The following is a 15357-nucleotide window of genomic DNA, read 5'->3' as shown; positions in this document are numbered from 1 at the left end:
GCCATTCATTTTCTTCCACAGTCCTCATACTTGGTGTTTCCTGCAAGTGTCTAGGATTTTCTTGTTTGTCAGTGTGAAAGTCTTTCTTACACGTTCTGTTAAATGTACTTTCTGCTGGTTAAAATGCAGCATTATTAACATGGATGAGGAAATTACACGAGTGTGTGTGTGTGTGCTTGGGTGGTCTTGCAGGTGTATCATCTGCACGGATGAGGGGCGATGGCCAGTCCCCGCTCTACCTGCGGGCTCCCATGAAAGCTCTCGGGCCCGTGGGCTCTATGACCGGGGTGCGACAGCATGCCAAAGGGCCTCCAGGGGCCCAGGGAGGGATGAGGAGGGTTCAGTCCCCGGGTCCCAGCAATGGTGCGGCGTACTCGGGCTCCAGGAGCGCTGCTGTAACCAGACAGACACCCGGAAGAGGCATGACCCCAACATCACCTTCTTCCAGAAGCAGACTTCCACAGACACCCAGAAGGTAACTCACAATCAGCCAAATACACTGTCGTTATTTCCAAAGTTATCTGGAGTTGAGGTTATTTAGCTTATTTCCCTCTATAGCAGATCGCTGGGAATGACCAAACCCTGTGCTCCCTTCACTGATGAATCCTGGAAAGACGGCTGTTACTGAAGCTCTGAGAACTCCACCTGTCGTCCTCACAGTGAAATCCAACGCGGCACCACTGCCTAAAAACCAACACCAAGGCCCAAAACACGAGTGTGAACGAATCCAGAGTCTCAATGATAAGAGCAACTGTGGAGGAACGGTGGATCTGACAGAGACTGCTACATTAATTGTAATATTTGCTCGATTTTTTTTTTTTTTCTTTTTTCTAAAACATCAATGTGCTTTTCATTTCATGAGAATTGGTAGGTTTGAAAAACTGAGAGAACTTGAATAATGAAAAAGGTTTGTGTCATGTAATACATGTAGTTTTTGTGAAACAACGTGTGGAATTTAATTCATAGATGCTGTGGAATAACCTGCTGTTGATTTTGCATGTTTAATCTATTTTTTAGAAATGAAGGATATATGATTTCTCTGTGGGGGGAAAAAAAAGTGTGAGAATTTTTAATGTTATGAAGGAATAGTTGTTTTCTGTAAAGCAAGAAATTTGTCTGTTTTGTGTCAACAAGACATAACAGAGCAATATAGAAGAAAAGTGTTCTCAAAAATGTATCCCGAAGGAGAAGAAAATGTACATTTTTTTAATTTTTACTGAGATCACATCAATGTGCCAAGGTACATTAATTACTACTGCAACACTGTTTCTTAATTCAGAGTGCTTACTACACTTTCACTCCATCTGGAGGGTTGAATCTCAGTTTTGATGTCTGTGTAGTCTAGGTTTTAATATGCACTAAGCCAGTTAAATTGGAACTATCTGGGTATGCAATGATAATGGAGTGCCTCCGAAAATCAATAAATCAATTTCAGCAATAAAACTAAATGAAGAGCAATTTTATTCATTCTATAACACTAACACATTACAAACTCCATGTTTTAATGTTATCAAAACCAACCAAAATACATTTGCAGTGTATGAGTTGTGTTGTTTGAGCGTGCAAACGTACAGAGGGGAGGAGGATAGCACAAGTGTGTGAGAGCAGATCTTTAATTCATTACACCATAACGCCACTTGCACCGTAACTTATTTAAGTAGATAGCGCAATGTTGTCGTATGAGGTGACGTAAAGTGTGCCGCGCGTTCGCTCTGCCCCACCCGTTGCTGTTGTCAACGAACATTCTGATTGGCCGAGGCTTAGAAACGAGCAATCTGATTGGTGGAGGCGACGAATCGAGGAGCGTGATTGGCTCAGGCCTCAGGCCTGGGAAAGAGCGTTCGAGGATCCTCAAATGTACAGGCCGCAGTAGTGCTACCGTTGGAAAATTAACTATAATAAATTACGACAATTTCGAGGGGATCGGAAACTCATCAACGCTCTGAAGGCAGTCGCGGAGTAGGTAAAGCGTTCTGGATTTGTGCAGCGTGTGTATGAAACGGTGGCCGTCGGCCCAGTCGGCCTGCGTGGGCCTGGTGTTGTGTTCAAGCGCGAGGAAGCGCCCAGCGCGCGCTCCTGCTAGCCGGACCCTACGCAAAACTAGCGAAAATAACGGTTGTGCGTCTCGCATTTGACGCATTAATCAATCATATATTAAGTAAATACAGAAAATGCGTCTGGGTTGCACATTTTTGTGATACTTCGGGTTGTGTTGTACTCAAATACATGTTGACATATTCGTTAGCTAATGCTATTAGCCGTTTAGCTTGTGGTGTAATGGCGGAGGGCAAGATGGCGCAGTAACGCGGCTGCATTCTGCGCAAACTGTTAACTACGTAAAGAACTGAATTCTCCTGGAATATTAAAGTAAAATTCGAAACGTTGTATTTTGTAAAGGTTTTTTAACTGTGCCGAGTCAATGCAACAATCCAAACTTTGTTTCGCTTGAAATGTCACATGGACTAGTACGCTCAATTACTAAGCCCACTATGGCGAAGGCTCATCTCACGAGCGTATCAGAGTCACGTGACGGAATTAATATTAATGAGTCCACCTTTGTCATAGTGGGTTCAGATTACGCCATCATAGCATTGACTGTAAAAAAAATAAAAAAAAATAATCACTGTCATGAGCGTAGCGCTGACAACGATTTCGCACTTTTTCAGACATGGAAATCTTTTAAAAATAAGGCGTTATACTTCTGGCACTCTTTTTAGGGACCGTAAACATATAGTAACGTTACTCAATTTCCCCCCACAAATAGAGATATGACGTCATGTTGGAAACCCCCTCACATAATTGTTATGCTTATCACATTGTAATTACTAATGAAGTCTAATGTAATATTAACCGTTTGATTAATTTATTATAATCAACCACTTTCTTGGTATCAAGTTAAATTATTATTTTCTGCGTTTTATATATGTAAATGTTATTTAGGTTGTTATTATAATGTTAAATTAATTAAATTAAATTAAATAAATTACTGCAATGTGAACTTTCTGGAATGATAAACACAGTTTATATGTTTATAAATAGTTTTATTTTGTGCTACTGTGCTTGAATTCTTTGTTCTATGTTTTAGGATATTTTGTTTTCTCCACTTTTTATGTTTGGAAACAAAAAAAAGTATTTGTCGTTATAAGTTATAAAAAAATAATGTATAATGTATCATAATTATATAAATGTTATATGCATTTCATTTCATTCTCTTCTGTTTCTTTCAGACACTTTCCTCCCAGATGCCAGATTCACAGTTTTTCTTAATATTTGCGACACTTTTATGTGAAGGGAACCACTGTCAAATGTGAAGGTTTGTTAAATAGTAGTTTTCACTCACAGTGCCGCTTGCTTGTGATTCGAAAAGAAAACCTTTTTGAAAAATGAGTTGTTTAATGACTATTCATATGAATTCAGTGTGTTGGATTGAATTTTCTGTCATTTTGTGTGGGGCTGTCCACTAATATTCGACAAGAAGAGGCTTAGTCAACCAGAATTGCATTAGTCGGTTAGTTGTAGAAACAGGGACAGAACCTTAAAGGGATACTTCACCTCTGGAAAGATGAATGTGTATTTAAAATAGGTCATTTATGTAGAAGAAATGTGAAGAATTTTTTTAATTTGGAGCTTTCTAGACTGAGAAAAGCCAGAAAATGTATTTTTGGCTCATGTGGATGAAAGACAACAACTCCCAGAATGCACTTGCTTCGCTGCCCTAGGAGGCCACGCCTACCGGTAAGAGAGCGCAGTTTAAAACAAGGTTAGGCTACCAGTGAGTCTCCGTGACGAGTCTGCCTGGGATTTCGGGATCGCCCAAAATGTCCGGGATTCGGCTTTTGCGTTCTACAGTCGCCATTCATCATGTTTACTGTGGCGAGCAGGACGAGGCTGACGGCCGCGGGAGAACGGTGCGAGGCCGGTGGCGTCATTACTGAGACGTGCCGGTCTCGCAACGGAGGTGCCAGAATTTTCTTAGCAATGTTAAAACGCACATCAACCGATCACTTGTTTAGCGTTCATGTAAACACTACATTCAGATTCACCGATCGGAATGAATTCAGTTAGATTGAAACAAGAGGTGTGCATGTATGAATGGCGACCGCAGAAAGCAAAAGCAGAATCACGGACATTTTGAACGATCCTCGCCCGCCGGACAAGTCAGGGAAAAGGAGGATGGTAACCCCTACTTTCTCAGCTTTCTCCTACTATTCAGCTTTCTCCTACTACTCAGCTTTCTCCTACTACTCAGCTTTCTCCTACTATTCAGCTTTCTCCTACTACTCAGCTTTCTCCTACTACTCAGCTTTCTCCTACTACTCAGCTTTCTCCTACTATTCAGCTTTCTCCTACTACTCAGCTTTCTCCTACTACTCAGCTTTCTCCTACTATTCAGCTTTCTCCTACTACTCAGCTTTCTCCTACTACTCAGCTTTCTCCTACTATTCAGCTTTCTCCTACTACTCAGCTTTCTCCTACTACTCAGCTTTCTCCTACTACTCAGCTTTCTCCTACTACTCAGCTTTCTCCTACTACTCAGCTTTCTCCTACTATTCAGCTTTCTCCTACTACTCAGCTTTCTCCTACTACTCAGCTTTCTCCTACTACTCAGCTTTCTCCTACTATTCAGCTTTCTCCTACTACTCAGCTTTCTCCTACTACTCAGCTTTCTCCTACTACTCAGCTTTCTCCTACTATTCAGCTTTCTCCTACTACTCAGCTTTCTCCTACTACTCAGCTTTCTCCTACTATTCAGCTTTCTCCTACTACTCAGCTTTCTCCTACTACTCAGCTTTCTCCTACTACTCAGCTTTCTCCTACTATTCAGCTTTCTCCACAGAACAAGAGCCTGCTAGCTTAGCTTCCAAAGAAAGACGGCTGACACTGTTTACATTCTGTGAGTGAGATCCCACCCTCTATGGGCGGGCTGAAAACATGCGGAACAGCCCCTACTTCTGGCTGTAGTCTTTAGCCTCTGGACAGAAAATCCTCCGATGACGCAATATGACGATTTTTGCGTCATCGGAGGATCTTTTCCAGACAAAAAATACATAAATCTCTCCTCTCAGGGGGATATGAGGGTGGAAAGCATGGTAATTCGAAAATACTACAGGTTTTCTACTAATACAAAGCTTAATGCTAAATCCTGAAGTATCCCTTTAACGGCGGGTCCTTGTTGTCCAAACGTTCGCATTTCATCCATCGACCTCAAATATATGGCTTACCATTTGAAACACTTAAGTATCAAAAGTAGGGGTGGTTAATCTGTCTGATTTCCCGATTCGATTCGATTACGATTATTGAAGTCCCGATTCGATTACAGTCGATTTTCGATTATTAACGATTCTCGATTAGCGATTATTGATTTTCCATTTCACAACAGTAAACGAAAATACACTACAAAGTGATTGCAGTATTAAAAAAAGTGCTTTAAGTTGTTGTTACTCAATAAAAGAGTAACAACAACTCAAAGCACTTTCTGTGTCGTGTAGTTATAACTTCAGAATGATTTGTATGTAGCTTATGTTCTGTAGAACACAGAAATAAATACATCACATTGTGTTGTGACTCATCAAGTTGAACTAAACAATAACAAATAAATGAAAGGCTTATTTCCTTTAGGAAGTAGATCAGAATCAACATACTGTAGAAATTGGACAATTTTCTTCTAGAAAGACAAGGTGTTCAGGTGGAGGAAGACTGCAGTTTGTTAAGTGAATGAACATCTGCAGAGAGCACAGTCAAAATGTAACTTTTTGTGACTGAAATTGCACATATTGCAGTATAACGTACGTATAACAGATCGGTTTACACAGTGTACTGATGTGAAAACTAAGCAATACAGAAAGCAGCTCTCATACAAAAATACTAAATAGGTAACAATGAAATTGCCAATTTTACATACGTTAGCTTTTAACGAAGAAGGTGCCGTTCGAATTTGGCGCTCAGCCATCATGAGTCTGTTATGTATGTGAGCGCCACAGACTGTCCGCGCACTGCACGTCCGCTTATAGTTCCACCTTTTGCGTTCCGTCAATATTACGTTATTAGAAAAAAAAAAAATATTTTTTTAGAAAATCGATTTTTTGACATTTGTGAATCGATTCAGAATCGTCCACGTCCGCATCGCGATGCATCGAAGAATCGATTTTTTCCCCCACCCCTAATCAAAAGGCGCGTCCACTATAGGCTACTTCAGAGATGACTAGTCAGCATCATCAACTTCATCTTTGCAGCCGACACTGACTCAGAAAACACTAGTTTATTAATAAATAACTCAAATGTTTCCTTGCTATTTTTTTTTTTTTTGACACATTCATTATCATTACTTTTGCCGGTGCTTTACGGCAAGCTTTATGTGTGCGCTCCAGTGCGGAATAGGCTATATTACGCCCCCCACCCCTAATATATAGATTTTAGTAATTAAATTATTATAAACATGCGATTAGTCAACTAATGGCTTAAATGAATGACTACTATTCGACTAGAAAAATCTTTAGTCGGGGGCAGCCATAATTTCATGTGATTAATTTATATTTTCATCACCTTCCTCATATAGCAGTCCTTTTTTTTTTTAATGTTTTCACTTTTACAGTATTGTGGAAAAATCCCAGATAATGGATCACGGTGGAGGGATCCTGGAGCTTCACAAGGATTTGAAAATGCCCCATACAATGATAATGCCAGATTTTGGTAAGGAACCGTAATTTAAATAATGAGTCAATTAATTGCCTGATGTTTGGCTTATTTTAGGTTATGACATTGACTGATCGTTTTATAGAGTTCTTACTGTAATTAAAGTCTTTCAACCTCATTTGGTTTTAGGTTTGTATTTAGATGTATGTGAATAAATAGTGAGTGTTTACACCTAGAGCAATAACTATTTATTTTATTTTAGGAGAGTATATTTACTTATACACTTATATTTAGGATATTTATTTATTTATGAATCTTTTTTTCATTTGTATTAAATGATATATCTGTTATAATGTTTTTTTTGGTGTCCCTACATAATTTGGAATGCATGTATGCAATAATGTTTTGTCTTGTAGAATTGAAGTGTAGTATTTGTGTTTTTCTTATGCTGCTGTAATGTCTAAATTCCCCCTTATAAAGGTTTTTTTTTTTTTTTTTTTTTTTTTAATCTTAACTATAATAAATTGTTATTATAGTTAAAAAAACAAACCCTTATAAAACTGCAAAGTTGTAATAATCATTGTAATCCCATGACAATGAAGTCCACACGAATAGAACAATAACCTCACAGGAATCACTCTTATGCCTTTCCAAACCCATAAGACTTTGCATTTTTGGGGGTGAACTATCCCTTTAATGTGGGGGTTTATAAATATTGTTCATTTGTTTTTGTTTTTCATTAAAGGGATAGTTCACCCAAAAATGAAAATTCTGTCATTGTTTACTCTCCCTCAAGTTGTTCCAAACCTGTATGACTTTCTTTCTTCTGCTGAACACAAAAGAAGATATTTTGAAGAAAGTCGGTATCCAAACGACTGATGGACCCCATTGACTTCCATAGTAGGAAATAAAAAATACTATGGATGTCAATGGGGCCCAGCAACTGTTTGATTACCAACCTTCTTTAAAATATCTTCTTTTGTGTTTAGCAGAAGAAAGGAAATCATACAGGTTTGGAACAACTTGAGGGAGAGTAAATGATGACAGAATTTTCATTTTTGGGTGAACTATCCCTTTAAATACTTTGTCAGTTTTGTAAACATGTTTGTTGTGGTCAGTTGCAGGGATGGGTGGCATGGCCCACATCGACGGCGATCACATCGTGGTGTCGGTGCCGGAGGCCGTGATGATCTCGGACGAGGGCATCATGCTGGAGACTGACCTGGAAGCTGAAGTGGTGGAAGGGCCTGACATCTGTCACGAGGACGTCATCACCACCGAGGGAGTGATCCTGTCCGAGTCGATCCTGGGGGCCGAGGTGGCCATCCAAGAGGCTCTGGAGACAGAGCCTGATCAGGTGTTCGTGGCGGACCTCATGTCACCTCACGATCAGAGTCCGCTGGAGCACGACCTGGTGTCTGCAGAGGTCATGGTGTCGGACTCGGAGACGGTCATACAGTCACATGACACCATGCCGTCTGATGTCTCTCTTAAAGTGGACGATGAGGAGGATGTGAAGAGCACTTCAGAGGACTACCTCATGATTTCCTGTGAGTTTGCTTTTACATGCCAGCTTGGATTGTAGGGCCGGGACAATAAATCGATGCATTGTGAATCGAGAAACTATTCTGGATTTATTCTAAGATTTTCCGAATGCATCGCGACTCTTTCTCTAATCGATTCTGAGCTTAGTTTTTAACCTCAGATGGCACTGCGTGCTTTAGAAACAGCCGTACTCTGCTGGCTTCCAATGTCTTACACACACCACTTGAACCTTCTATAAAGTAATCATTCATAAATAGGGTTGGGTACCGAAACCAGGCACTGATATGGAACCGGTACCTAAGTAACCGGTATGTAACCAGACCGAATCAAAACGCAGATTTCGGTGCCACTTAAATGCCTCAGCTGTCGGTTGAAATATCTGCCCTCCGGTTCTCCGAAACAGACGCAAGAAACATCATCACCGCATGTGGTCACTAGTTAACCCTTTGACGCGTACGATCGTTCACACTGGTGTGATTAGAACGTTCATATCGCATGATCATCAACTTCTAAATTCAAATCTGCGTTCGCCTGTTGGCTGGCGCGGAGCCAAACAACATTTATAGTTTGTAAAATACACACTGATGTCCTTGGAAGCTGCATTAACAATCCTTTCAATTATAAATTGATGATGTGTTTAGATACACATTGTGTAGGCAACTATAAAATTAAATCTATTCTTCTCACATTTCACCAGCCACTTACTTTAATGTATTTCGGGAGAAGTGGATGAATTGACGTGTTGTAGGCCTAAATCTGTAGTACTAACATAGCGCCCATTGTGCGTTATAGATCAACTAACATGAATCATGACATGATCATTTTAAAGGTTTCTTAAATGACAAAACACATTCACCTACTGTACATGTATTTAAGAATAAAAATATCAGACAAGGACTGACTGACATGTAACGCAACCAATCATAGTTCGTTTTGTTCCACGTCATGTTTAGTGTGAAAATGTAAAGTCGATGTCCCTACAATAACAGACCGGCGTACATCTAATAAATTATTCATTCAAGAACGTTGTGCAAGTTGACTGCAAGAATAGAGCTGCGAACCTCACGTACTTTTGAAATCCAGCATTCAGTCCTGATGAGAGCGCTCATTGTCACAGTTGTAAACATGACGGCGTTCTTCCACGAGGGGTTTCGTGTCACAGCATTTAAGGTGATGCGTTCTAAAATAACGTTCACCTTGTGCAGGACCTGCAGTAAGTCAGGAGAGGTGTGTATTTGGCCAAAGAAGGCCAAAAAATGTGAAAAGAATTGCTGAAATTTAAAGCTGGTTCGTAGCAAACCAAGAATACAGACTACTTTGCTGTTATTAGTACTGTAGTGTTATTTAGTGTTAAATTATTGTATTTGGGTTAGGTTGCTTAGGTTTTATTGTGAATTTGTAATGTAAATTTGTTGTTTTGTATTTAAACTACTTATATTTATATCTTTACTCTAAAATTGTAATATATTCAATTTTAAGAATTTTTTATTTTATTTTATTTTTTCAATAAAAACCCATTCTTTAATGTCATTCACCATCATTTTGAGGCTCTCTTTTTTTTAAAAAGTTTCCGTTTAGGCACTGGTACCGGTTTAAAAGTATCGATTTGGCACCGGTATCGAAAAAACCCTAAACGATATCCAACCTTATTCATAAAGTTCGAAAAGGTTGAAGCGAAGTACAAGGGTGTTTGCAGTGGGCTGTTTACATGAATCTCGCGTCATAAAAGCGTTCTGAGGTGCAAGTACATTCTCAGCCTCAGCTGAACGCACGAGCGCTCTTCTTCGTGAGCATTTGTGTGCGGCTAAAAACTAGCCTAGAGCGCCATCTGCTGTTAAAAACTAAGCTCAGAATCGATTCGAGAGAGAATGGCGATGCATTTGGAAAATATTGGAATCGATCCACGAATCACGATGCATTGATTTATTGTCCCAGCGCTATTGGATTGATTGGATCTACAGCAATGTTTGATATTTGGCTTCATTGCAGTGGATGAGGTTGGGGAAAAGCTAGACATTGGTGATGCCTCTTTAAAGATCAGTGCAGATGTGGGCCAAGATGACGACGGCTCGAAAGAGGACGAGTTCAGCTCTGAGGTCATCAAAGTTTACATCTTTAAGGCCGATGGAGATGAAGATGTGGAAATTGGTAAGGAACACATTTCAGATATTTACCACAAGCTGATTGCTACCACTCATACTCAAACTGTTATTTTATTTTATTTTTTTTTCAGAAAAAAATTCCTTGTTATTTAGAAAACAATACAATATATCGCACTATGGGAATTAAAAGGGCAGGCCTTAAAGGGTTAATTCACCCAAAAATGAAAATTAGCTCATGATTTACTCACCCTCAAGCCATCCTAGGTGTATTCGTCTGAAAGAAGAATGTCATATACACATAGGATGACTTGAGGGTGAGTAAATCATGAGCTAATTTTCATTTTTGGGTGAACTATCCCTTTAAGGTAGCCAATGATGTGCTATTTTTAAGTCACATGACATTTGAATATCCCTCCAAAACACTCTTTCCCACTGTCACCCTCACACGGAAAACACCTGTTCAAGTGCTCCAGAAATTGCTCTATTAACCTCATTTCTAAACATCTCTTTTTTTTTTTTGCCTCATCTTTGATAAGTAAATTAGATATTTTTATTCACAAATCAACTTTGTCTTAGATAGTTTTGCTGTAAATTGAGAAAATATCAATGTTTCCAAATGGCAACGCTGTACCACAGTGGAATTGCAGTAATGTATTTCGATTACGTAAGCGTGGCAACCGTAATCGCGATTGGAAATTTGATGAATTGTGCAGCCCTAGTGTAGAGTAACCTCTTATGAGTAAGTATCAAGGACATGTTGATTCTCCAATCATGCCCTGCAAGATGAATATGTTTGTATGGTGTTGTAGGCAGCACAGAGGTGGTAGCAGAAAGTGATTTCCCCAATGGGCACGCGGTGCTGGAGCCAGTGGTCTCAGGCCGGCTGCCCAGAGAGAAGATGGTCTACATGGCTGTGAAGGACGCCTGCCATGGAGACGAGGATATCAGTGAGTTCTGGCTCTTTTTAAGAAGAGTTAAGGTCCTTGCACACCGAGTCTGAAATTTTCACACGTTAAAAAAATAAATATGGCCTCATGTTGTGTCATCACGTTTACACACTGCCTCCAAAACTTTCATCTGTCATAAAAAAAATAGGATCAGGTTCAATTTTCTGCATTTTTCGCATCCGTAGCGAGCATTTTGAGACGTGTTTTGACAATTCACATCCACCGAATGACGAATAAGAAAAAGCTAATACAACTCAGTGTGCAAGGACCTTTACATGTGCCTACAGCATGTCAAAAGCTGTGCTTATGTTATACTCTGTCCTGACTGTAGACTGTTCGGAGATGACTGACCAGGTGTATATGGAGGTCATTGTTGGGGAGGAAGAGGCTGCTGGGATAGCAGAAGCACAGCTGGAGGACACACCAGTTAACAAGAGCTTTGTTCCTGCTGCCTGGGCAACTGCTTATGGTCCTACACTTTTTTGTTGCAGGCAGAGATACAAATTGTTTTAAATTAATAGTCCACCCAAAAATGAAAATTCTGTCTGAATTCGGAGCAGCACTACCGTCCTACCCTAGTATTGTGACCATATTTAAGTCTTCTGAAGCCGTACGATAGCTCAGGGTCTCCAGAACATTTTTGTCAGCCGAATCCCCGATATTTGCACTAAGCCATATGGCGATTTCAGTTTTAGTCCGATTAACTGTGCAGCCTTATTTATTTATTTATTATTGGCTTTTATTCAGCTCACGCCTAAGGGCTCTCGAACCCTTGATTGGAAAACCCTGCGAAAACCGATGACAGAATTTTCATTTTTGGCTAACTGTTACCTTAAAACTTAACATTTATAAAAAACATTCTCCTTTCCTTTTAGTGCATTTATAGGGTGTAAATGTCCGATGCAAACACCTTACCAGTCATGGCTTTCCTACAGGAAGCAGTCTAGAAAGTAAGAACGGCGCAGGCACTCCCTACCTGCAGATCTCTGACAGCATCAGCTCAAGCCGAGCTCTCAAGCAAAAGATCAAGAAGAAGAGGAGAGGAGAGACGCGCCAGTGCCAGACAGGTATGATCTTCTGCTAGTGCCACAAACTGTTTTTAAAGGGTCATGAAACCCCAAACCCCAAAACACATCAATGTGCCCTCAACCCTTTGTTTTTCCCCCTCCGCTTATATTTTAATATTCATTTGTCTGTATAACGAGTGTGTTGCAGGTCTGTGTTTTATTGGTTGTTGTTGTCTCCCCTCTTCCCTTTATTGCCATTTTAAATGTTTTTTTTTTTTTTTTATGAAGCCAGTGGTTATAAAAATCCTAATATTTACGCACAAGCACTGAATTGAGTTCTTTTTATTGCGCTTAAATGGTCAAATACACACAGAATTATGTCAAAATGCCCTTCTTGGCGAGGATCCTAGTAAACACAGTTGGTTTTGTCTTAAGTGTAACGTAAACAGTTGAGTGTTTGTCAGTATAATAGATCTGTGCACTCGGTCTGAAAGTAACGGCAGCCTAATAAACCTGCTGCTCTCTGTGTCATTAATAATAATAATAATAAAACAACAAAAGACAAACAGAAAATCACTCGCTGATCTTGACCGAAGAACCTTTGAAGCTTTAATAAGAATCAGTGTATTGTATTCACACAGCGATGACTAGTGTTTTATTTTTTGTTTTACATTTTGATCATTCAATTCTGTAATGTTTCTTCAAGTTTTTTCAGGTAGGTCTATCTAACAGTAAAGCACTCTTTGTTTCATTTGTGTCTTTGTCCTATTGTATTTATTTGTCCTTTGTTCTTACTGTTTACTTGTCTTCAATAAGCTTGAGGACTTTTTACTTAGGCTAGTATTAGTTTTTGCTGTGATGCTGAAATTTGTATCAGTGGTATTGGTATTAATGTCATCTAAAATGTTGGCATTGTAACAACCTTATTTTCAGATCTATATTGTGATATTGTTATCAACTAGATACTGAAGTGTGTTCATCTAACACAGAAACAAAAAATTACAGTAAAATACGTTTTCCTTACAACACTCTGTTATATGTAGCTGACCCATATTTAGTAAAAAGTAACTGCAAGCATGTATGCAATATTGCTACTCTGGGTGTCTGAGCATTAATTCCAGTTAACCTTCATGTAATAGAGCAAATATACCAAATAATGATAGATTGAACAATAAGCATCACCATTGGGACATTGAGATGTTGTCGAGGGTGAACTTGACCTCTATACCGTGCTCAAAAGTCATTTCTAAAAAAGGATTTTGGTGTCAGTGTTTCAAAAGGGAAGTAGTCCTTCCTTTGTCTCACCACAAAAATGCGCTACAGTAAAATGTTGACCTGCCTGTTTTCAGCATGTGCTCCTCTGTTTTAGCTGTAATCATTGGTCCTGATGGGCAGCCCCTGACCGTCTACCCCTGCCACATCTGCGGCAAGAAGTTCAAATCACGGGGTTTCCTCAAACGCCACATGAAGAATCACCCGGACCACATGTTCAAGAAGAAGTACCAGTGCACCGACTGTGACTTCACCACCAACAAGAAGGTGAGTTTCCACAACCATCTGGAAAGCCACAAGCTCATCATCAAAAACGAGAAGATCCCCGAGTACACGGAGTACACGCGGCGCTATCACGAGGCCAGCCCGCTCAGCTCCAACAAACTCATACTGCGTGACAAGGAGCCCAAGCTGCACAAGTGCAAGTACTGCGAGTACGAGACCGCCGAACAGGGACTCCTGAACCGCCATTTGCTGGCTGTGCACAGCAAAAACTTTGCACATGTGTGCGTGGAGTGTGCCAAGGGCTTCCGCCACCCTTCTGAGCTTAAGAAGCACATGCGGACCCACACAGGCGAGAAGCCCTACCACTGCCAGCACTGCGACTTCCGCTGTGCCGATCAGTCCAACTTAAAGACTCATATAAAGAGCAAACACGGGACTGAACTGCCCTTCAAGTGTGGCCACTGCCCACAGGCGTTCGCCGACGACAAGGAGCTCCAGAGGCACACTGAGATCTTCCAGGGTCATAAGACTCACCAGTGTCCGCACTGCGAGCACAAAAGCACCAATTCCAGTGACTTGAAGCGTCATGTCATCTCGGTGCACACGAAAGACTTTCCACACAAGTGTGATGTGTGCGAGAAGGGCTTTCACAGACCCTCCGAACTGAAAAAACACGCTGAAACGCACAAGGGGAACAAAGTACACCAGTGCCGGCACTGTGATTTTAAGACATCGGACCCCTTCACATTAAGCCGCCACATTTTGTCCGTTCACACCAAGGACTTGCCATTTAAATGCAAGCGTTGCAAGCGCGGCTTTAGGCATCAGAACGAACTCAAAAAGCACATGAAGACTCACAGCGGTCGCAAGGTCTATCAATGCCAATATTGCGAGTACAACACTACGGACGCTTCAGGTTTCAAACGGCATGTCATATCCATCCACACTAAAGAGTATCCGCACAGGTGTGACTATTGCAAGAAGGGTTTCAGGCGACCGTCGGAAAAGAACCAACATATAATGCGACATCATAAAGAAACCCTACTATGATGCTCTTCCATCCCCAAAACAAGATCCGACGCTCTTCAGCTGCATATGTCATTTAGATGGCCTGCATTTAACAACCTTCTTATTTAATGTTCCGCTTATATGTAAAGAAACAAATCAAAACTGAGACGCGTAACAGTAAGTGGCTAACAATATGGTCTTGGTCAAAGTTTTCATGTCACATCTCTCACAGCCTTTGCTTTCCCTGGAATGGAAAAGTAAAGAAAACAGTCATTCAGGGTCTCAAATGCCTATATTTTTATATCCACTTTGCTGTAAGCAAATCACATCCTTTAATAAAGGGATAGTTCACCCAAAAATTAAAAATCTGTTGTCATTTACACACCGTCATGTTGTTCCAAACATTCTTTTGTAGAGTTTAAAAGATGTTTCACAGAACGTTCATGCTGCTGTCGCTCATTAACTGACAAGTGGCCGTCAAGCTTCAAAAAGGATGAAGAATCACCATATAAGTGTCATAAATGTAGAGTTTGTGCTACACATTTTGTGTGCCTGGTCACTGTATGCTTTCGTGTGTTTGTGTGTAAAAAGCAGCACAATGGTGTTGTGTTCCATGGG

The 15357-nt window shown here is 40.4% G+C and overlaps 2 protein-coding genes across 9 annotated transcripts in view; both read left to right on the top strand.

Moving 5' to 3' along the window:
* Window positions 1-1199, top strand: part of LOC307171108 (SLAIN motif-containing protein-like) — a 29539-nt gene extending 28340 nt beyond the window's left edge. For 4 of the 6 annotated variants that reach the window (XM_079892517.1, XM_079892514.1, XM_079892519.1 and 1 more), the window contains 2 exons: window positions 193-475; window positions 559-1199. In XM_079892517.1, the coding sequence (XP_079748643.1) occupies window positions 193-475; window positions 559-628 (353 nt within the window). In that variant the 3' untranslated portion in view covers window positions 629-1199. The remainder of the gene's footprint in view (window positions 1-192; window positions 476-558) is intronic. The other 2 variants (XM_079892518.1, XM_079892515.1) reach the window with 1 other exon arrangement.
* Window positions 1200-1701: 502 nt separating this feature from the next.
* On the top strand, window positions 1702-15357 carry znf711 (zinc finger protein 711). 3 transcript variants are annotated; one of them, XM_079893051.1, is made up of 9 exons: window positions 1702-1963; window positions 3228-3313; window positions 6612-6690; window positions 7752-8183; window positions 10168-10326; window positions 11090-11227; window positions 11559-11696; window positions 12163-12294; window positions 13604-15357. In XM_079893051.1, the coding sequence occupies exons 3-9, from the start codon at window positions 6615-6617 to the stop codon at window positions 14779-14781; spliced, it is 2253 nt and encodes a 750-aa protein (XP_079749177.1). In that variant the 5' UTR covers window positions 1702-1963; window positions 3228-3313; window positions 6612-6614; the 3' UTR covers window positions 14782-15357. The 3 variants fall into 3 exon arrangements, with proteins under 3 accessions (XP_079749177.1, XP_079749176.1, XP_079749175.1); XM_079893050.1 differs by having other exon boundaries at window positions 1704-1959; window positions 6593-6690; XM_079893049.1 differs by having other exon boundaries at window positions 1704-1963; window positions 6593-6690.

Source organism: Squalius cephalus (assembly GCF_949319135.1).
Source record: "Squalius cephalus genome assembly, chromosome: 14".
Lineage (NCBI taxonomy): Eukaryota > Metazoa > Chordata > Actinopteri > Cypriniformes > Leuciscidae > Squalius > Squalius cephalus.
This window is presented reverse-complemented; position numbering and strand designations above follow the sequence as displayed.

Coding starts and splice junctions, on each gene's coding strand:
- znf711 (XM_079893051.1), top strand. CDS start 6,615: ATGGATCACGGTGGAGGGATCCTGGAGCTTCACAAGGATTTGAAAATG. Junction 10,327..11,089: donor AGATGAAGATGTGGAAATTG/GTAAGGAACACA, acceptor ATGGTGTTGTAG/GCAGCACAGAGGTGGTAGCA. Junction 11,697..12,162: donor TGCCTGGGCAACTGCTTATG/GTCCTACACTTT, acceptor GCTTTCCTACAG/GAAGCAGTCTAGAAAGTAAG.